Source organism: Sprattus sprattus (assembly GCF_963457725.1).
Source record: "Sprattus sprattus genome assembly, chromosome: 2".
Classification (NCBI taxonomy): Eukaryota; Metazoa; Chordata; class Actinopteri; order Clupeiformes; family Clupeidae; genus Sprattus; species Sprattus sprattus.
Window position 1 is genome coordinate 16055397 of NC_137921.1, and position 22367 is coordinate 16077763.

At 42.7% G+C, this 22367-nt stretch overlaps 2 protein-coding genes across 4 annotated transcripts in view; one reads left to right on the top strand and one right to left on the bottom strand.

Annotated features, from left to right (window-relative positions):
* The window catches only part of lpin1b (lipin 1b), a 29337-nt gene extending 20027 nt beyond the window's left edge, over positions 1–9310 (bottom strand). Inside the window, exon 1 of the mRNA XM_080860542.1 lies at positions 8993–9310. Within this exon, the coding sequence (XP_080716668.1) occupies positions 8993–9073 (81 nt within the window). The 5' untranslated portion in view covers positions 9074–9310. The remainder of the gene's footprint in view (positions 1–8992) is intronic.
* A 3254-nt stretch (positions 9311–12564) lies between these two features.
* gpatch2 (G patch domain containing 2) lies at positions 12565–21819 on the top strand. Of its 3 annotated transcripts, none has more exons than XM_080832022.1 (10): positions 12565–12702; positions 13773–14528; positions 15783–15847; positions 17944–18117; positions 18296–18363; positions 18597–18658; positions 18919–18961; positions 19202–19266; positions 19770–19858; positions 20382–21819. In XM_080832022.1, exons 1-10 carry the CDS (start codon positions 12653–12655, stop codon positions 20549–20551), a joined length of 1542 nt encoding a protein of 513 aa, XP_080688148.1. In that variant the 5' UTR covers positions 12565–12652; the 3' UTR covers positions 20552–21819. The 3 variants fall into 3 exon arrangements, with proteins under 3 accessions (XP_080688148.1, XP_080688150.1, XP_080688149.1); XM_080832024.1 differs by having other exon boundaries at positions 18922–18961; XM_080832023.1 differs by having other exon boundaries at positions 13773–14525.
* The last annotated feature ends 548 nt before the right edge of the window (positions 21820–22367 follow it).

The window sequence follows — 22367 nt, forward strand, 5'->3', positions numbered from 1 at the left end:
AAGCGTGGGCTGCATAAGACAGACTGAAAGGTTGACCTTGAGGGACCTCTTAAGAAGAAGAGTGTGTCTGTGTGTCATTGAGTTATCAGAGCAGATACTGACTAACTCAGGGCAAAGACCCTGCCTCAATGAACTCCTGTGTCTGTAATTCATGTTCTATTTGTCCAACACTGCAAGCCAAAATGTCCCACAAACTAGCCCTATGTCACAGATTATTCTACAGAAACAGTAATGGTCTAAAGATGTTTTGGTAAGACACATTCTGAAGGTGACGTGGCTACACACCTACTGTTTAAGTCCAGAGTAGACCCATCAGAATGATGCAGGACTCTAAGCATCATGATTCATAACTGCATCAACTATCAACAAAATCCCATATCAATACAACAAGGGCTTCACAATTGAGTAGTTCATGAAACTCACATTCCAAGAATCCTTACTATACCGCAGTAAAGATCAGCCCATGGTAAAATGCTGAATGTGCCTTGTGCCAGAAACAGACTGGCATTGAGTATCTGGCAAGAAGGATGCCCTTGACAATGACACTGAGATCATGGCAAGCTTTACTCGCTGCTCAGGCACCCCAAAACCCCCATAGCAAAGATAGAGAGAGAGAGAGAGAGAGAGAGAGAGAGAGAGAGTGACAGCAGCTCCTTAGGTCAAGTGTCTCAGCAGGGGAATGGATACACTCTTAGAGGGAGAACGTCCGCAAGTCCACTGGACCCCTCTTGGGTTCTCTTAAGAGCTCAAGGGAACAACCAGCTGTTCTTAAATCTTTTCCTTAGATCAAGTTCCTTTGGATTATACCAATAATCATATTAAATTATACCTGGGGCAAAACCTTCACCTTTAAACACCATCCTACCACGAAGATGCAGCATCCAAAATACATCTATTCTTAGCAGTTACAATGAAAGAACCTTGGCAGGTCTAAAGATAGATCACAGCAGAGCAGGCTGCCTAATTGTCTAAGCAGAGAGCTTATTTGTCTGCCATCTGAATTGATGTTGTACTGTGAGGCTGCTGAGCACATCTCCAATCTTGAGACAAGCACATAAACATGCTCTAACCTGCTCTTTGTTATGAAGATCAGAATACTGCACGAGAAATATACAACCCAAAATCTGACTGCCATTAAAAGTTGAGCAAGTTGTTTTGTTGTTGACACTGACACATACAAATGCTTATATACTTTAAATGATTTTACAATTGGTGGTGGGATAAAAGGATATTATTCACCAATACTGTAAAAGCATACAGCTGAACGAAGAGGCTGGAATCAAAGAACGTCTCCAGACACCAGTGTACACCTATTGCAGCATTACAGTGATAAACGCTAAGGGCTCCACAATGCATCAGACACATCAACGGACCACTGAGGTAATGTAATAGCCTTGTATAATGTGATGCAGTACTGTGATAAGTGCCTTTCATTGGCGGATGGCTAGCAGACTCAATCAAATGAAGACGTATCAACCCTCTTGTTTTACCAGGTTTCCCACAGACATCCACTCTAATCTTTTCTCATGTTTATGTGCTGCAAAAAGAAATGGGCATTAACACTGACAACTCTGAATGGTATTTGATGACATGGCTGCTTGTATAGCTTTGGTCAACAGCATTCCAAATGTGCTCTGCCTCAGCTTCAGTGCTGGGTGATGGTGGGAGGACACTGCCAGGGCACAACTACTTAGCCAGTCACAACAAAGGAGCATTAGTCTGTTAATTACTAACAGAAACCCAGAAAACTCACCAGGGTGGTTGAGCTCTTCAGTGCAAACACAGCAGTTCACTTCCCAAAAAGGGTGATTCACCCATCCCCCAGTTTAAAAAAAGAAGGGAGCTTAATACCATCCAACAAGGTAAAAGTGGGCAGCTCATCACCTGTCTTTTAGCCATTTGTGCTTTGTGCTGCAAGCTACTGTGGTTAATGGATTTGACTAAATGTAAAAATATGAACATATGACAAAACTATTTGGATAACGGTGAGCTTTTGAGATCTTTCAGTAACCCACCCCTCCAACTTTGACCATAACAATGTTCTTGTTAGTCATCCGCAAATTGTCCATTTCTTCTGAGTTTTGTTCAGTTCAGTTTCTTTTTCTTTTACAGTACAGTAAACCAGCAATCATATGTCTATGTTTGGTCATCAATGTGCTTTCCCCATTCTAAAACCATGGAAACTGGGTCAATTGCCAAACGAACAGCTGAAATCCCATTGAGTGTTGGAGGGTCTGAGGTTAAGTTGTTGGGGGGGACTCTTCAAGCCCATACAGAGCACACTACGGACATTTCATGACAGATGCTTCCCACCCAAGTTTAAAGTAATAGTCCTCATCCTCCTCAACACATAAACACATTCTGACCCTAGTTCTAACATCTGCAGTCACAAAACGTATGTCAGGACGAAGAAGGTTTGGTGGTAAATTACATTCTGAGAAGACACTAACTTGGCACAGCGTATGCCACTTAAATGAATGTACATTTTCCGCAGTAGGCTAGGCAGTAACTTCACACCAGTCACCATTGTCGTTGTAGCCGGGACCAACAAAGAAATGCAGTTGAAATTCTATACCTTTTCAGTACCACGCAGACGTCCTCACATCAGCACGAGAATACGCCGGTCTTCACTTTTGAGGTTGGTGTCGGTCGCACGCAGGGACATTGTAGTGTAATTTTGCCATTAGAGTGTAGAAGCCGCTGTTGAATAAGTCTTTATCACCGCACTCGCCGTTATTTAAGATAGCCTACTGTTTTATTCTATCTCTCTCGCTCTCTCGGGCTTTCACTCTGACTTTCGAGGGTCTCCAAAGCCAAAGCAGATGACATCACATGCAGATGAGGCTGTGCCGCTGTCCAATCAGATCGCTGTAATCTAACGCAAACAGGAGTTACACAGCGACTTAAATACCTGCAAGTATTTCTAATATGGCTATGCCACTAGGGGTAGACAGTCAGTTCTTTCAAGTTAAGCCTTCACCCCTACACGGGAAAAAGTTGAATTTCATATAAATTAAAGCTTTTTTGAGACATAGGGCGGGTTGTAAACATTACATCGGCCGGCTTCTGAAGCTTGAGGAGGCTCGTAACCTGACCTCAGCCGGTAAAGGGTCTGTCTAGGGCACTGCGAGTGAGGAAGGCGGTGAGGTGATCGCATTAACCAATGGCTGCGCCGCGCTGGCTGACGTTCGATGTCTGCAGTTGTTTCTGTTGCCCGTTGGATTTTTTTCTTTAGCTGAGCAAATCAGCGTGCCAGTGTGAGATGCAGCTAAACCGCAGGTTTAAAAAGCTATAAATCGGAAAGAGAAAACGTGAAACGTCGCCTAGACTAGGAAGTGGGGCCCATTCATTCAGTAGATTCTTTGATGTAACTTCTTTCTCAGTTGCCTACAGAGTGTGAAGCACTATTTCAGTCTAAACTCTATGAAACTTCATTTAACTGGAATTCAACTTGTTCAGCTTATTTTTCGTAATCAACTCCAAACTTGCCAAACTTGGAGTCCTGTAATTTCAAGGGCACTTGAACAGTTAAACAGCTTAAACTTACTGACTCCTTGAAATGTTTATTACTTTCCAGACAGTTCCTGTCAACAGCTGCTGCAAAAAATGCATAGAACTAACCACATCGTCTTGAGGACAGGCAGTTGTATTCATGTCAGCTGTCCTAACTGATAAGAGCTGTGCGGTTATTGTTTTACACACACACACACACGCACACATAGCCTACACATGCTTGTGAATAACCTGTAGACATGACCTGGTATGATATATAGACCAGAGAGGCCGAACATGCTGGATACCTGAACATGTGTGTCTAGAATTGTGTCTGGGCTCGCAGCCAACCTGGAACTTCCAATGCATGTTAGTGATGGTTGGATAACAACAGTCTCTTTGCAAACAATGAAGTAGACCTACTTCAGTGCTGTACCTGTTTCAGTTCAGTCATACACATTGAATTATTTTGCCAAAGAGAAAGTTGAAAAAGTTTGTTTATACACAACTACAGAAAACCCTGCACCATTACATTTTCCTTAGCCTAATTCATTCTAACATATTTCTGTTGAAAAGGGGGCCATTCCTGTTTCATATTTTATTTTTTCCCCAGTATCAGTCCAATATTACTATATCCACAAAGTGCTAAAAAGATTCACTGGTACTCTCGCTGTTTTTTGTTGGACCTTTTATTAAGTTAAATTCCCAAATTCTGCTCTTTCAAATATCTATTCTCTTACTTTGTAACTGAAGTGCTTCTAACAGGCTGTATTTGAGCAAAGTCACTCATGTGCATTTCAAATGAAAACAACTCATATGTCTGCTCTTTCACTTAAGTACAGACTTAACTTTTCCACCTCTGGCTCTGGGCCCTGCTCCAGTAAAAAAAAAACTAACGTGTTGCCTGGAGACCAAAGAGGAACCACAGTAACTTGCCAAGAGAGTCTGGCAGTGTGGCACCCTGTCGATTGTGTTGGACATGATACTCACCATACTGTAGTTAGGCTACCATGAATATTCAATGCGGTTACAAGGTCTGTGTTAGCAATGGATGGTTGCTGAATATTTATTCCAGCCAGAAGAAAATATGTGATAATAATACTAATCACTTGGCCATCATTGTGAATGAATGCTTTCATGATGTAATGGTTCCTTTGACAGGACACGTTTCTCAAGGCTTCAATAGTTTCTCAAAGCCTCAAGACATTTTCGGTTCCTTACATCTCAGTCTCAGAACAGAAAAGTTAGAAAACTGAAGTTAAGAAAACGGAAATTTTGACATACATTACATACTACATCTTGCGTGTGACTATTTTTGTTCATAGGTGTTTTTTCAAGCAAGTCTTAGGTTAAATGAGTCACAGGTTATTTTTAAACCTCTTATTCCACAACCAATGTGCTGAGTCAGAGGAATTTTGTAGCCATGGACTTCACTTGAGGGGACAGACAAATGAGTAGGCAAAGATGGCTCTTAAAAAATCCTGGAATGCTTTCATTTCAGCTGCCCTGTTTCCAGTTTCAGGGGCATTGCAGTCAAGCAGGATTCAGGTGAGATGGGTCAGGAGGACTAAGGAATGGCGGTATGTCCCTCTGTATTCTCTGATCAAGTCTGTTGTTGACGCAGCTCTTGGGGGTTTCAGTAGTATAAACCAATGTACATTGCTTCTGAGATTTTCAAAGTGAAGGCAATTAAATGTAGGCACTCTGAGATTCCTTTGAATGAAAAGTGCTTTAAAAATAAAATGAATTATTATTATTATCAAATGACTGCAAAGCTTGCTGTGCAGGGTATTGTTTGTTTGTACTAATGAGTTTGGCTAATTTATTCTCTCATGGCATAGACCAGCCCCCCACCCCGACCCCAACATCTTTTCATCAGACCAGTGTGAATCACATAAAGGGTAAAGTATGATTGAGCTTTCAAAATGGTCATTGTGTACTAGCATGCAACCAGTCACTATAATATATTCAGCTGTTCAGCAGAGCTTTACAGCCTCAGTGCAAATAAATGCAGTCTAGACCTGCTCTTTTCAAGCATGCACTGCAGAGATGTCTCAGCATAACTGACACTTAGTGTGATACATGCTGTTCTCTGAATGAGAGGCAGCTCAGCATTTTCTATTAAGGGGACTGGCCTCATCAGTCTGTACTGAGGTCCAAAGGGGTAGGTGTGTAAATTTGTGTATGGGGGAGGATTGGCAACAAATGCCCACAAGCAGTCCCTCTCCTGTTACAGTTAGGGTGATCTAACATTACGGTCAACGGTCTTCATGCACGCCAAGCAGGAGAGGTAGCCACAGTCTATGAGGTGACCCATCACCATCTGTGATCAGGACAAGCTTGTGTAAACATGCAGGGGGTTGTTATTCTGGAATATCTTTGAGAAAAAGAACACCCGGAAATTATGCAGGTCTGCAGGTTCTGTCCTCAAAATCTCTAGAACTCTACAGCTGTCCTTTCAGCCTTGTTACTTGTGTATTGAGGCATAATAGGGCAACAAGACATAGAATAAAACACATGAATACCTTTAATACCTCTAGCCTTGAAACTTGTGTATGTATGCTTACAGATTTAAAGGCCTTTATGTGGAAAAAAAACGTTATTTATTCAAGCAGTTAAGTTGTCTTAGTGTTTTATGTCTGTTTGCTTTTATTATTTTATGGTCACTGGTTCCATTCTTGAACATGAGGCTAAGAATGTGGTTAAGAAGTGGGTGTTGCCATGGATGTATAATTGAATGACCAATCAGAGCCTGACGTCCTAGTGATGTGATGAACTTGCCATCAGAAGTTCCTCCCCAAAACATGACTAACCTACATTGCAAACAAAAGGAAGAAAAAAAAACTTGATTCACAATGAGTAATCTGCTGTTTTACCAACACTGACAGTTAAGGCAACTTTGTTATTCACTTTGAAATTGCATACATTCATGAAATCCAGTGATAGATAGATAGATAAATAGACAGTTGGATACGTAGATTTTTTCTTTTTTTTAGATAGAAAGATGATACACCCTCAATCCACTCTACAGGTGTCAATCTTAAACAGAACAACCGCTCGTTAAAATCACCTGTTCCAAAAGTGCTGACTGGTGTGATTGAGTAACCCTCTGGCAGATCAGCAGCTATTGTTTTATTGGCTCACTCTATTGCCTGAGAGTCAGGAGGCATAAGAGGATTTGCGTATCAGGATGCTTTAATATAAAACCAACCAACATATTATTTCATCACTCTTCGTTCTAACAATCTATTTCAGTTAGTGTTCACAAACTGTGTGTTGACATGCAAAGAGAAACAGTGTTGAATTAACCATCTGCTTTGGGTTGGTGGAAGGGTGAAGGGGCAGGATTATGGCTTGAGTGTGGTGAAGGCCAGGGTCAGTTTAGGGTCAGTTGACAGTTGACAGATAGTTACAACTTTGGGCTTATTAACAGCTATTTGATGGTTTGTAGATGTAGTGTTGCTTTTGTTGAGGCTTTGTTTAGTAGTTACACTGTATAAAAGGCCAATACAAAAAGTGTTTCTCAACTTTAGTCAAGTGTCATATTGTTGTTCACAAACTGTGTGTTGACATACTATGAGAAACAGTGTTGAATTAAAAATCTGCTTTGGGTTGGTGGAGTGTGCTTGAGTGTGGTGAGGCCAGGGTCAGGTTAGGGTCAGTTGACAGTTGACAGATAGTTAAGACTTTGGGCCCATAAAAGGTGTTTCCCAACTAAAGTCAAGTGTGATATTGTAGCAATGTTCAGGCTGTGATTGTTATGTGTGTATTTGTGGTTTTCTGAATTCAATGGATAAACTAAGGGAAGCAGATAGTGAGTCCTGCCATCAGAACCATTGAAAAATCTCTAGAAGGCTCCCCTTTTGACATGAAGGACAGTGACAGCCATCTCAGTCCACGTGAGGAATCTCTGAGCTGTGTTTTGGCCGTAAATCATGACTTCAGCAGTGGTATTCAGGGGCTTGGCTCACAAGGAGACCATACCTTCTAAGAAGGCAGGAGGAGGTTTCGCTACAGGACAGGACAGGATCACCCAACACCGCTCACGCTCACCCCATTCCCACCCCCCTTCAACCACATCACCCCACTGCTCACCTTACTCTCTCTCTCTCTCTCTCTCTCTCTCTCTCTCTCTCTCTTTCTCTCTCACTCTCTCTTGTTTTCTCTGTCTCTCTATCTCACTCTCTTCTGATACTAATTACATCTCTCTCTCATCTCTCCACCATCTTTCCCCCTCCACATATCTCTCTCTCACTCTCTTCTGATACTAAATCCACATATCTCTCTCATCTCTCCACCTCCTCATATCTATCTAACTCATCTCTTCTCTCTCTCTTTCTATCTCTCTCTCTTCTGATACTAATTCCACATCTCTCTCTCTCTCTCTCACACACACTCTCACACACACACACTCTCTTCTGATACTAATTCCACATCTCTCTCTCTCTCTCTCTCTCTCTCTCTCTCTCTCTCTCTCTCACACACACACTCTCTCTTCTGATACTAATTCAACATATCTCTCTCTCATCTCTCCACCATCTCCCCCTCTCCCTGTTCTCTATCACATGTTGTCCCCCCTCCCTCTTTCAGTCACACTTTCATTCCCAGGACAGGATCACCTTACGGGGGATTACCAAGTGACCGGCACACCAGCTGCTGTCCGCAGTGCCAGTTCGTTGGCCTTTCACACAGTGCTACATACACGCATGATGCCTGCGAAGAGAGCTGTGCTGGTGCTAGCCATGGAGAAGCATGTCCACTAGAGTAAACATGACCAGGTGGTGGTGGAATGAGGTGTTGTAATGCACCTGTTCTAATGATGAATATCATGTTAGAATAATGAGATGACACAAGTATTGTGGCAGCTAATTCAAATGCTACTTGGATGTCACAGTTCATGATGCACAGTTTTGACCCTTTAAAAGGAAGTGTTTTCAGGGTTCTTTTTTTACAGATGTTTTTGATCCTCACTGAACTATGAGAGGGAAAGTTCTTCAATGCATATTTATTTATATTTTTAATGTAAAATGTATTTTAAAATGGTTATTTCTAATGTAAAATAATTAAAAAAAACATTATGAACTTGAATTTTTAGAGTGGAGTGTAGGAATGGACCTGACTCTCCTAGGTATAGCATGTCCCTGTAGAAACTAGAGACCAATCAGGGATACTCCTTACAGGGATACGCTTAAGTTTATCATGCTAATAGGTTTTTTTCGCTTACCACTTCACATGCCACCTCTCAACTTAAGTATAGCTGCCAAGCTCTAACTACAGACACAGATACAGAGATATGCTTTCCTTTGCGCTGTTTCCATGCACTACCAGAATGTTTATTATAAGTAAGAGATGGAGGTGCAAACTTAGCATGCTGAAAACATGACTCAGGGCATCATGCTTTGAGAGCTCAAAGCTGCAGATGTGACCTGCATCAGCCTGCTATCCCAGTCTTAGCTACGGGAGCAGGGATGGGGGAGACAGCGACACACAGGAATATTACCCAGGACCAGATGGAGTCAATAGCATCTTCCGTGAAATGGTCCTCATCTTGGACTTCTTCTGTGTGCTCCATGGATATCATGACTCCATTAGAACCTCAGACTTTCGGTTTCCATGGCTACTGGTGTAAACACACCTTGGAGTAAAGCATTGGACCACACTGGGTCCACAGTGACAGTGCATGAAGGTCAATAAACTTGTAAATTCCCTTAGGTATGTCTTCAGCTAAAGTCCTCAAGAAAGTGTGTATCCCGTTAAGGTTCTTCGATCGGTGGTCTGCTACTGTCAGAGTAGGTTGTGGTCTGGCTGTTTGTGTGTTTCTTCTCTGGCTGTTTGGTGTTGGAACGTGGTGTTCTTAATGAATATGTGTATGGAGGGGTGGAGTTGAGGGCTGGTGACAGTGATAAATGTGTGTGTGTGTGTGTGTGTGTGTGTGTGTGTGTATGTGTGTGTGTTGCGTGTGTGTGTGTGCTGGAGTGAAAACGTCTTGCTAAAATTACTTTGGTCCCCCCGTGAGTAATTGGAGAGGTTCTGACGTCTGACTGTGCTGACTCCTCTAGCGTCCTTTTGAAGTGACAGCTCAGAGAAAACACGCACACGCACACGTACATGCACATGCACACGCAAACAGACATAAGCCATAAACTCAGGTGAGAACAAGCTCACACACACACACACAGTCCTCACACCCATTCCTCAGCACTTTCATTCTGGTGACAGACATTACTGTAACTACATGAATGACTTTGACACTGGTGTAAAGCGCATGTATCCACTCCAACATGGCCCTTGACCACATTTAAGGGTATTATAATAACTTTTCATTAGCAGCCAGTACTAGAAGATGCACTGAATAAAACACAGATTTTTTAATTGCTGATATAATTATACATAAAAAATAGGCTACATTGATGTGTGTGAGGGGCGGTGAGTAAGATGCGCCTTTGTTATCACCATCAGTTTCATTTCATGATTAAGTGACATGTCAGATCTTGTGGTTGTGGTTGTACTAGTGATCCATATATGTATACAATAACAACCATGCCAATTCTAAAAGACAGAAAAAAATGGCAGATTCTGACAGTCCAGAAAGTGTTGTAAAAATATCTGTTAAATGTTATACAGCCAATAATAATACAAAGAATTTGTGTAACATTAAATAGTAATACAAATGAAATATTTCATGTTTATACAATATAAAAGTATATTTATAAAATAATAATCATAATGTGAGCCTCCTTCACAATCTCTTCAGAGGCTTAGCTGGCTTGGCCAGTCTTCAATGGGTGAAGTGGCACAACCCATGGTCAAAAGGTAGCAATGCCAGTATCGCTTCAGTTTGATGTCCTTTACTTTCTCATCCCTCTTTGTTTTCTTTCCCTCTTTCTTTCCACTGCTTCTGTCAGCCTTCCTTGCCGTCTTCAGCTGTTTCTTCTCCTCAGCCTTCCTGACCTTGATCTCCAGCTCCATGATCTGCTTCAGGTCGATTTGAGAGGCACTGCTGCTGTGAGCATCCTGAAGAAAGCCAAGCACAGATTCTTTTGAAAATCTTTCGTCAAGTTTGAGATGTTTTCAACGAATTGACACACACACACACAAACACACAAACACACACACACACACACACACACACACACCAACACACATATACATACACACACACACACACACACACACAAAAGCGGTCACAAGACTTGCAGTATTCAATATTCAATACAAAGATGCCAACCCAGGAAAACACAAAGAAAAGTAGGCTACCTGAGGAGCAACAACGTTCTTGCACCACCATTTCCTGAGTTTTACGTATTTGCTCACTGCAGTTCCACCCAGATGTTTGGTACTCTGAATGGTAAAACAAACAAAACATTATAAATGGTAAACTGATTTGGAATATCTAGAGATTAATCAACACTTTTAATCCAATGCTCTACATGCAACAATACATCTTGTGTAGAAAAGCAAGATAACATGTCTCACCACAGGTCTATCTGTCTGGCTCCTGAGCTCCTTCATCAGCTTTTCTCTGATGACAACCACAGGCATCACAGCAGACAGCAGGGCCTCCTCTCTCTCCATCTTCTCTCTCTGCCACTCTGCTCTCTCCTGCACTAGCTCCCTCTCAAGAGCCCTCACCTCCCTCCCGTGCTCCTCTCTCTGCTCTAGCAGGAGCTGCTGCAGGTTCCTCCGGTCCTCCTCAAGAGCTGTGAAATACTCCCATATCTCCCTCAGATCAGAGGCCCTGTCCTCCAACTCCACCTGTTTCAGGGTGACCTCCTCCTCAGACTGGATGCCATTGCTGATGACATTCACAGTGGGGTTCACTTCAACACTATCTCTACATCGGCTCTCTATGATCTTCAAAAGAGCCTGCAGTCCCACCACATAATCACTGACACCTTTCTCCATAATGGCTGATGGTGTTAGCTTATTTGTCTGTTTTTCCATGCCGTCAGATTTCTGCAATCAGAAACAGAGTATTGACATTTATCTTACCTATATATTGGCTGTGTAAGTAAATATGACTTGTCTTTGGCCAAAGGGAGAATATATAGGCTGATGCCCACTGTATACATTTCCAGTATAATACAACACAATAGGCCTACATCAACAGCTGGAAATACAATAGGCCTAGAAATACAGCCTAGGCCTAGAGAACCCGTCCCTCCTGCCTCAACTCTCCTCCCTCTTCTCCCTCTACGTCACCGTTTTCAAAATCACTTATGGTCAACTTTTTGTCTGTCTGTTTGTTTGTTTTTGTAACTCATTAGAATGACGTTCTTATTTTAAGCCAAAAACGGTTAAACCGCACATTCATACACACCTTATAATCCACCGAGGACCGTACAATTGAATATTTGAATGAATCAGTGTTTAAATATAAGCCAGAAATTTGCTTGCAAGCCACTTTCCAAAGCAGAATGCAAAAAAATAATGGAATGTTTATTGTTTCCATGGTGTCCGGTTTGAGATATAATTTATAGTACGTCATCCGGATATAAAGTTCAGACGTGACTAACGTTGCACCATCTGCGAATTACAATTAGTTATATCATCGAGAATAAATTTACTAAAGGCTCAAAAATATGTTGAAACAGGCCCTACATTCTGATCTAACTGGTCTAATGTGTCGTAGGGTATATGCCAAAAAAGCTATTCATTCAATAACCAGGCCAATAGACGATGATAAGTGAAATATAGTGACTAATTGTGTAACATAAAACTCTGGCCTAAGCAAAGATGCAGAGCTTATTCTGATAGGGAACAATAGCAGTCGACCGTAAAAATACGAACATGGATCACGGGTACCCCCTTGTGGTAGTTCTGTTTTTTCAAGAAATCCTTAAAATACGTTAGTGAAACCAGTACCTGAATAATTCAAACAATGGTGAACACAAGTTAAATGTAAAAAAGAATAGTTGACCTAAATATGTGCTATGTACTACATGATGTAATATCAGAGATAAGATGCTACCTACTATAAGAAAATACTTTTATTTTGTAAAATAAATTACGTCAGAGGATGTTGGTAAGACTTTTAATTCTGTATTTTCATTTCCTCCGCATCTTATTCTGGGCAGGATTTGAGCCACAATGGTGGTCCCTCTAGCTGTTCGTATGTCTGTTGTTTTTGGCTGAAAACCACAAGGTTTTGTGTGTTTTAATGTTCCGTGCAGCAAACATTAAGAGCCTTGGTAAAGCGGGAACCAGCTGGTGAGTAATCAGCTTTTTACTGTAGAGCGGGTTAAATTTAAGGCTATCAAGACAGTTGGTTAACCGTCCCTTTTATTTGGTTAGCCATCTTGTTGTCTACTTTGCTTAGTGTCTGCAACGATCATATAGATATTATTTCCTTAACAGTTAATTCAAATCTTGCCTGCTCGGGTACAAACCTTTAGGGTATAGACTACTAATTAACAACCATAATGATAACAAGGCTGTCACTCAACCCCAGGGTCTCGATAACTTGGCTTGCTTGTTTTTCAATCTGGATTTAAATTGCTAACAAACTAGGTCATTACCTAGCTGGCAATGTTTGTGACGTTGTTTACACTTGTTAACACTATTTCAACTAACCGGGTTATTCAATAATGTAAGTTTCTACTGAAGACGGAGACTATCGACCCTTTTATTTTGTTAACATTAGCTATCTATATAGCCTCAATAATGCGTAGCCAGCTAACCAATTGTGCCTGGCAGTGTAACGTTACATGAAAGGGATTTAAAAGCAGGTCAGTTACGACACTAACAGAGATTTGTTTACGCTAAGTATTTGAAGAATGTTTATTGCATAAAAACTTAATCACAACACAATTACAAACGGGTAACTTGAGAGTGTTGGTATTGTCGTGTGCATTGAGGAAGACTTGGCAAGAATAGCCATTTTGGACATAGGAGTCAGATCAAAACAAAGGAAGGGCGCTCCTGCATAAAATGCGATCTGTAACAACTAAATCACCTTGAGTTAAGCCAGTGCCTGATGTCACTCTTCGCGTTGTCAAGTGTCACCTGAAGTAAAGGTTACATTGTCTGGAGGTTTATTCAGTTGTAACATAATGCTATGTAATCATATTGGAGTTGTATTGATTAAACTCACTTTGGCAAAACAATCTAGGCCTGTATTATAAATACATGTGGCATGCCATCCATTTGACGTTGCAGTTTGAAGTTTTCAAAAAATAATCAATAGCACATTTAAATATATGAACAGAATGTTACTCAGTTGATACAGTGGATGAAAATAAAAGTATGACAATGTAATATTTATTTACTCCTTCATTCAGGCACTTTAGCCAGACGATGGACGAGCTGGTCCACGACCTGGTGTCGGCCCTGGAGGAGAGTTCAGAGCAGGCACGTGGTGGGTTCGGCGAGGGGGGTGCAGACCACGCGCTGGCAGTGGGCTGCCTGCTGAAGCGCCAGGCACGCAAGCGTCGTGGCCGAAAGCGCCGCTCTGATAACCCGCACCCGCCCTGGGATGCCTGCCACCTGAGCGACGGCTCCGAGTCCAGCCTGGATGAGGCGGGCGGGCGGCACCACCACCACAATAACAACAACAACAACCATCACCACAACCACGCCCGAGACCCCCCAAACAACCACAGTGACTCAGACGAACAGCTGGGGCCCAAGCGGCGTACGCCCTTACAGGGGGGGGACTCCCACGGACGTGGAAAGCGCCCGCTGTGGCACGAGGAGCCGGGCGGAGGGGGCGTGGACGGGCTGGGCATGCGCAGCCTCAGACGGCGGCGCAAGTTCAAGCGGATGGCTGTGGACCCGCCACAGGAGGTCACCACCTGCATGCTGGCCCCGCCTCCTCCCATGGCGCTGCCCAGAGGGCTGGCGGTGGGCTGTGAGGGGGGTGCGGCAGCCAAGGGCGGGGTTAAGAAGAGGAAGCTGGCGGCTCACAAGCTGGCGTCGGACGTGGCGGACGAGGGGGTGGTGGTGGAGAGCGAGGAGGGGGCAGGCCCGGGTGAGGCAAAGGACAAGATGGACTTTGAGGAGCATAAGGGCTCTGGAGAGGACATGAGTGACAGGTGGTTAGTGTTTGTGCTTTTTTTTGTCTTCCCATCCTTCCCTCTTGTCTCTGTCTGCTCTGTGTCATGGCGGCTCAAGTGGGTGCAGCTCCCTTCACGTCTCTTCCTCACTTCTTAACTGCTCCCCTCCTTAGATTCCATGCACACACTCGCTACGTACGGGCAAAAGATAGTAGTACTTAAATTTCCTGGTAGCGGATTGCTCTCTAGGTTAAAAACGAATCCACTACGCCTACAACATTACAAAAAGAAAATCAAAGAAATATGTTCACTTGATAGACAGGATTATATGTATATAATACTGAAGCATACAAAAGTGTCTGCTATTAATCAATGCCAGGAACTCTACTCTGTAGCTTCAAAGGCTTTTGTGAAGCTACACTGACCCTGACATGGGAAAGCGTTTGTTTATGTTGCCATTTGTTCTGCTGGAATTAACTCCACATCTGATCAGCCCCACAGTTTAAAGTAGTTTATAGCCTAGCCAACAGGAGTAATCAAGTCCTGGCTGTCTACTGATGTCAAGGTCATCTGAGGTGTTTCTGACACTGCGGGTGCTTAAAGCTAGCCTGGTATAACCAGCCTCAAATTCACATCGTGAATAGATAGGGTCTGGCAACGCTCCACTGAGGCTGGTTGCCAGTCATTGCATCCTAATGGGCATAGACTTTGGTTAAATGACACTGTAACTGTTTTCAAACAAACACTTCAATGCCAGTGCACTTAGCCACCCCCACTGGTTGCTGATTAGAGGCCACTAAGATTGGCCCAACGAAGATAGTTTCCAGACTATAATCAGAGAAGATTGAGCTGTGAGCAGTAGGCAGGTGGAGTCTAATTTAAAGCCTGCATTTCAGCAGAAGGATGCACTTCAGAGTTCTTTCCCCCTTGCTACCAAGCAGTGGGGCAACTAGCTGAGACTCGTAGTTAGCCAGTTGCAATGCTGCTTGGTCTTTACCCAGAAATGAAGAGACTTAGGACCCAAACCTGAAGCTTGTGGATGTTCCATGTAGAAAGTCATTCAGTATGGATAGTATTTGAAAAATGTTTATTGCAGAAAAACTTAATCTCAACACAATGACAAACAGGTGAATTGAGAGTGTTGGTATTGTTGTGTGCATTGAGGAAGACTTGGCAAGAATAGCCAACTAGTATGCTGAGAGCATCATAGGAAGTGGAGTTCTACTGCTCCAGGTAGAAATGAGTAATCTTGACCCCAACTAAACCACCCTTCTCTCTCTTCCTCCTCCTTCTCAGTGAGACCAGCAGCGTGAGCAACAGCAGCGACGGAGGCCTCTTCACCAATGACGAGGGGAGGCAAGGTAAACACTAGAGATGCTCCGATCAGGTTTTTTGGTGCCGATCACCGATCACCGATCACTGAAATCAGTATCTGCCGATCCGATAAAACCGATCACCGATCACGGTGTCGATTGAAGCAATCTATTTATTGTGTAGCATTATTTATTAAATGAATTATTTTTAACAACATTGGTATTGTATTTTAAGTATTTAAATAACAAGACGAGAGAGTATCATGAATTGACAACCATCAACTGTATTGCAGGGAACGTGCAACATTCCAGTGTAGAAGATCTCACTTACTATAAAATGTGAAAATAATAATAAATAATAAATATTATTAGTAATAAAAATATAAATCTTTAAATGAATATCACAACAATAGAAGCACATATGCAACACTCCACTGTCTAGACGCTCTTGGAACTTAAAAATAGCTTTCCCGGGAATAGAGTAGAGTATTCAAACCTTACTTCTGATTAAGCAGCATCACTGGCAGATTTGCCTTGATAAATATAAGCATCTCAGCATTTTAGTCAACCTGCCATTAAAAAATGTTCGAATCCGAACCGAGCCCGACGTAATCAATTTCTCAACTGTTCATAGTACTAATGCCGCATTGACGTACGTTTTTTTTAAGAATATCCTGGCATTATTAAACTGGGGCATCAACAGTTAAATGCTCTCTCTCACAAACAAGCGCAGTTAAACGCACAAGCGTACACAATAAGGCCAATAAGCATATTTCAATTAAATGATCCACATTGCGAGAACGTTTAGTAAAATGGTGCGGCTCCTTTAAAAGGAAGGACAACGGTGACGCATAATTTGGATGTAGCGACAAACATTAATGTGCTGTAAAAAGTTTTTCGTTGTTGAATACTTTTATATTTTTGAGGCTTGAAAACCTAGTTTTGTCTTTGACCCTGTAACAGTGTTAACCAGTATGTGAGTAACGTGAGTTTTACTAAAGCATAGCGTGTGTAGCTATTTCATCCCGTTTGTTAACCTTTCCTGCTGTCTGTATCTAACCAGCAGCAGACGTAAAGGAAAGGGATTTAACCCCGAAGTTAAAAACATATAATCTACTTAGTTCGGCCGTGGAGCATTTTACTCCCCTGCAATCTCCAACTACGTTCAGATACAGGCAGCAGGAAAGGTTAACAAACGGAATGAAATAGCTACACATTACACACGGCATGCTTTAATAAAACTCACGTTTTATGCTACATCAACGGAGGCACAACAGACAAGTCTTACCATTGAAGATCTTTTAGCACGCCGACGTTCGTTCTAAAACTATCTATATCCAACCATCGGGGTTTAATCCATGTAGTTGTGGAGAACGAGAGTTGCATCAATCATATTCCTTTAAAACTTCACACTTCCTACATTTGACATATCCAACAGCCTAATAACAATCTGCATCGTCTACTTAGCAGAAATATCTCCATACAGTAGATTTCCCTTCGTTTAGTATCATTATAAACTCTCCAAATGACAGTTTCTCTTTAACTTACTCCGTGATGCCATTTAATCTGCCTCCACGGGGAACTGCTTTGGAGCAGGCGTTGCAAATTGCAAACGTATTATCTTTCTCTGACACCACGGCGAAGCCATTTTGTCTCGACTTTCGATTTTGACTTTGACCTACCCGCCACCGACAACGGGGGCCAATGAAATTTCATAACATGGAGACACAGCCAATCACAAGCTTCTTTTTTTTTAAGAATCATTTTCTACCAGTAGCGGCCTGAAATGCCTGTCTCTAACGTTTTATTGAAACGTCTCTGATAGTAGTTCTCTCGCAGATTTTAAGTAATCTGATCGGATCGGTTTGATCGGCCGTTTTGAGAACTCCGATCGATAACGATAAGGGGGATATCTGCCGATTACGATCGGCGCCGATCAGATCGGAGCATCCCTAGTAAACACGTGCTTGTGTGTGTTGTGTTTGGCCTTATTTGCTGGTGTGCTTACTTGGATTGGTGCCTCTCATTCTCTGTACCAAGCTATTCTTTCCTGCCCCAGTGTAATAACGCTCCATCTCATTGTGACGTCACTTGTTGATGGTGAGCTGAAGATTCTCCTCCAACCTTTGACCCCTGTTGTCTAGCCGATGACGAGCAGAGCGACTGGTTCTACGACGGGGAGCCTGGCGGTGCTTGTGGCATCGCGGGTGTGGTGCCCTGGTGGGAGAGGGACTCGGCCGAGCTCGACCTCAACGACCCTGTCTTCAACAGCATCCTCACTGGATCCTTCCCTCTCATGTCGAAGGATGCACAGAGAGGTGTGTGTACATGTAGCACATTTGCTCAGTGTGTGTGTGTGTGTGTGCGCGCTTGTATTTGTAGCCAACTCCTCTTAATCATATTTATCTCAAGCATTCTCCTACCAAAACGTATTTTTCATCTCCCTTCACCCTCAACCCCTCTCTCTCTCTCTCTTTCTGATGCTCCCCTCCCCAGGGTTCCAGGCCAGGTTGAATCGTCTGCAGGGCGGGGCATCTGGTCAGTCAGGGGCTCACCACTCGCAGGTTAGGCCATCACTACTTCACGGTTCACACCTCCACACGCCGTCCTCCTCCATACTGACCACTTGACTGACTACCTTTGTCCCCTTATCTCCTCCTCACTCTGTTTATATATCTCTCTCTCTCTCACCTGCTATTTAATCACTTTGTCTCTTTTTCACTTTGTCTCTTCAAACTTATTTTTTTGTGTGTCCATAACCTTCCTCACACTCTTCCTTCTTTACCTCCCTCCGTAGGGCATCTCCGCTGGACCGGGCTGTACAGACAGACTGGGCCGGATGTCCCAGGACCCTCACGAGTGAGTAGTTCTCAGTCCTCCCGCCTCTCTCACCTACTGTGGGTCCTCACGTACACAAATGAGGACATCCGAGGGATTCATGCATTACCCTTATCAGACAGTACAAACGATGATGGGTAGGGCAGCTGCTCTTTTGGATGGGTCTGTCAGTGTTTCAGATGAATTTTTTTGAGCCAGCCCGATGGGGTTATTTAACAGAGATTCAAGAAAAGTTAGAAGATGTTGTTTGTGTGATAGTTTGTTTCTCACTCTCTCTCTAGCAGGCCCTGGTTTAATCCGGCATCCAGAAGAGACCACAGCCAGGTAAGAACAGGGTGGGCCAGAGCTCATTGTCTCTGTTCAATGCCTACTCATTTATACTGACATAAGGGTGGTGTCTGTCCTTGTAAACTACTGCATCATACTAGCCAAGGGACTATTTTACTTTGTGAAGCACTTTGTCTTAATGGGTCACTCTTTGTGAAGTACTTGTGGACTGTTGTAATGTTTCTAACCTTGTGTGTGTGTGTGTGTGTGTGTGTGTGTGTGCGCTTGCACGTGAAGCTGCACTGGGATTCAAGGACAGATCGGGGGCACCGTAGAAGCTGCTCGTTAAAAACTGCCAGCAGGTATGTCCAGAAAAAAAAGTATAATGACAAACCCTTTAAACCTTCTCCGTCAAACAGGTCACCTGCCCCATAGCACCCTGGGAAGCTGCCTACTGCCTTCAACAGCTGTGCTTTTAGACAGGAGTTTTACTTCTTTACCTGCCATAACCCTCCCTGTAATAAGTATGTTAAACCACCCAGTGTGAAATATGCTTAAGACTCAGAGGAAAGGAGATGCATTCTACAGTATAGGAAGATGATTATTCATTGATTAAGTACTAATGAATAATACAATTTTTAGAAGATGTGTTGCCGTGTGTGTTTAATAAACATATGTGCATGTTAGTTGTGTGTACTGCACCATTCGACCACAAGGTGGCATCACAGTGAAACATCTGGAACAGCACTTTTGTTAATGGGGCGATCTCTGTTCAGTGGTGTTGTATTGCCATAGGCCAAACATGTTGCTTGCGGTTGTGTTTGATGTTTGTGTTTTGTCATTTGCTTGGTTGCCGTGTCCACAGACAGACGAGTGGTCACCTAGGCTCCCTGTGCACGGGGGACGTGAAGAGGAGAAGAAAGGCGGCACCCATGGGAGCCCCACCCACCACAGGTGCATTTCCTTTATACGCTAATCAGACAGGAAGCTTAATGTTACCAGAACATTCATCCATTCAGATTTGACGTGGCAGACATGTGATACCGTTGTAACTGGAGGTCTTGCCATTGTTTCTTTAATGAAAATCACCTCACCTCTTTATTCTGTGTTATACATTAGTGTTTCTTTAATGAAAGTCAATTTTATGGAATGGGAAGGTCATCACCTCACCTCTTTATTCAGTGTTATACATTACACAGAATAAAGACAACCAAAGTTTTTTAAAGTCATCTCTCTCTAACATTCCGTCATGGCTGTTACCTGAAAGTTTTGTTTTATAACTCTGTTTGAAGGAGTGTTAAGCTCTATTAGAGTTAGCTATTGTAGTCAATTCATATTTGGAAACTGAAATGGCTTAAATAGTTCACATTTTGGTATGTAATATCATCTACATATTAATCTAGATATTAAATCCCAGCACACGTTTAGTGTAGTTAAACTGCACATGGTTGACTCCTGTCTTTCCTCCTTATCCCAGGAGTTGTGGGAGAGAATGCTCCTCCTATTCCGGACTCGAACATGGGGAACCGTATGCTGCAGAGCATGGGCTGGAACCCTGGCTCTGGCCTGGGCCCAGAGGGCAGAGGCATCACTGAGCCTGTCCGAGCCCACCAGAGGCCCAAGGGCTCTGGGCTTGGATTCAACTAGAGCCCCAGGCTTCGGGCCTGCTGGAGCAAAGCAGCATGCCCAACCACACCGCTGTACAAGTTAAGAGTTAAGAGAGAAACAGACAGTGATCGAATGCGGAAAACAAACAGGAAGGAAAAGAAAAGAAGGAGAAGAAAAAGAAAGTATGAATGAATGAGCCAGATTGCGGTCCTCTTAACATTGACACACAACTGTGTGGATCACGGAAAGACTATCGATCAAGGAGAAGAGGATAAATGAGAATCAGCATTGGACTGACAATGACCGTAGCACCAGAGACACCAAATCAGACTGAGTATTCGGACATGGACGTAAAAATGCAAAAAAAAAAATATATAAAAAATGAGAGAGAGAAGAGAGCTCAAGCTAGTCACTATGTTCTAGTGGGAATGTTTGTTTACATGTTCTCTGTTGTCCTCTGTAAAGTTATGTTTTTTTTCCTCGCTCTCTCTCTACCCAGTAGGAGTTTTTAATGTCTATACTAGCATATTGTACAAGTAGCTAAAGATTTGAGTCTGCTTAACTAATGTCACTCGATTTGTAGGTTTCAGGGTACAGTTTGTTGTTTAAAAGACCTGAAATATTACCACCACGTGGAAACTAATGATCATGCCCTGTCCTCCCAAGCCAAAAGCACGACATAACAATTCTTCATCAATAATGACAAGTCCTTCATTGCTATTTGGGATCGTGGACTTGGAACACTTCTTTTGAAGTTTTGGTCACTGGTCCTCATTCCTCTGACCAGCTTCCATCCAATCAGGAGCATTAGCTTTACATTTAACATGAAGCAGAGCCATATTTTATTCTTGTGGCATACTTCAAAGCTAGTGATGAAACTAATGTTATAACACAAATAGTTCTAGGTTATTTTTGCACTTTTAATGATGTCCATGAACAAACTAGTCAGACCTCGTAAAGATGCATTGCATGTTTGGCCTGCTGCTGTCTTGTCAGTCATTGACTAATGTTTCTTGCAATTTGCTGTGTTTTCTGTTTTTGTTTTAGTTTGTTTTGTTTTTGTTTCCTGCTATATTTTAAGTCATGTTCACCATTCTTCTCCAACTGATGATTGTTGTGCAACACGCCAATTTAGGGCATGAAACATCACTCCATTCTAGCTGCCATGTTTGTAGTTTTTGCCATGAGCTTCTGAGCCAGGGTTGAGCCTTAAGGCTGAACACTGGTCAGAAAAGTAAGTGTTCAACAGCAAGCTCGAGGATCTGGACTGCTGCTGATGGTCTGCATTAAACTCAGTTGATAAGATGGTTTTGCTCTGTGTGTCTCTCACACCTCTTCTGTTGCCAGTCGTTGTAACGCTCATATGTCGCTACATTCAGTGCGGTCTGGACATGTAGACATCCTCCTTTGGGGATTCAGATGGGTGCAAGATATGTTTGCAAACTATTGCTTAAAATTGTGTTGAAAATTATCCCACTATAGCTCCCTGCCTTGACAGACTGTGAAGCTCTTCTCAGTTGAGTTTCCAGACTATAATCCCAGCTGTCTGACATCCTGAAGCTATCAACCCTCTCATCCTCTGAATTCATCTCACTTTACCAAGGTAGCACCACAGTGTTAAACATTGTCCGAACTGACCTCACACCAAGTTTACATTTTTACTTGGCTAGTAGTACATGACCACACACTTATTTTGCTGTAAATAGAAGGACTGGTAGATGCCATCTGAAGTTATCTGCCCATTATCATTTTACAATAAACTTCACAACTGGAACCTCTCCTACTGTATGCACCGACTGGTCCTGGTTTTAAACCTTGCATGCTATATGGACCAGTAGACCTACGCGGTTGAGCT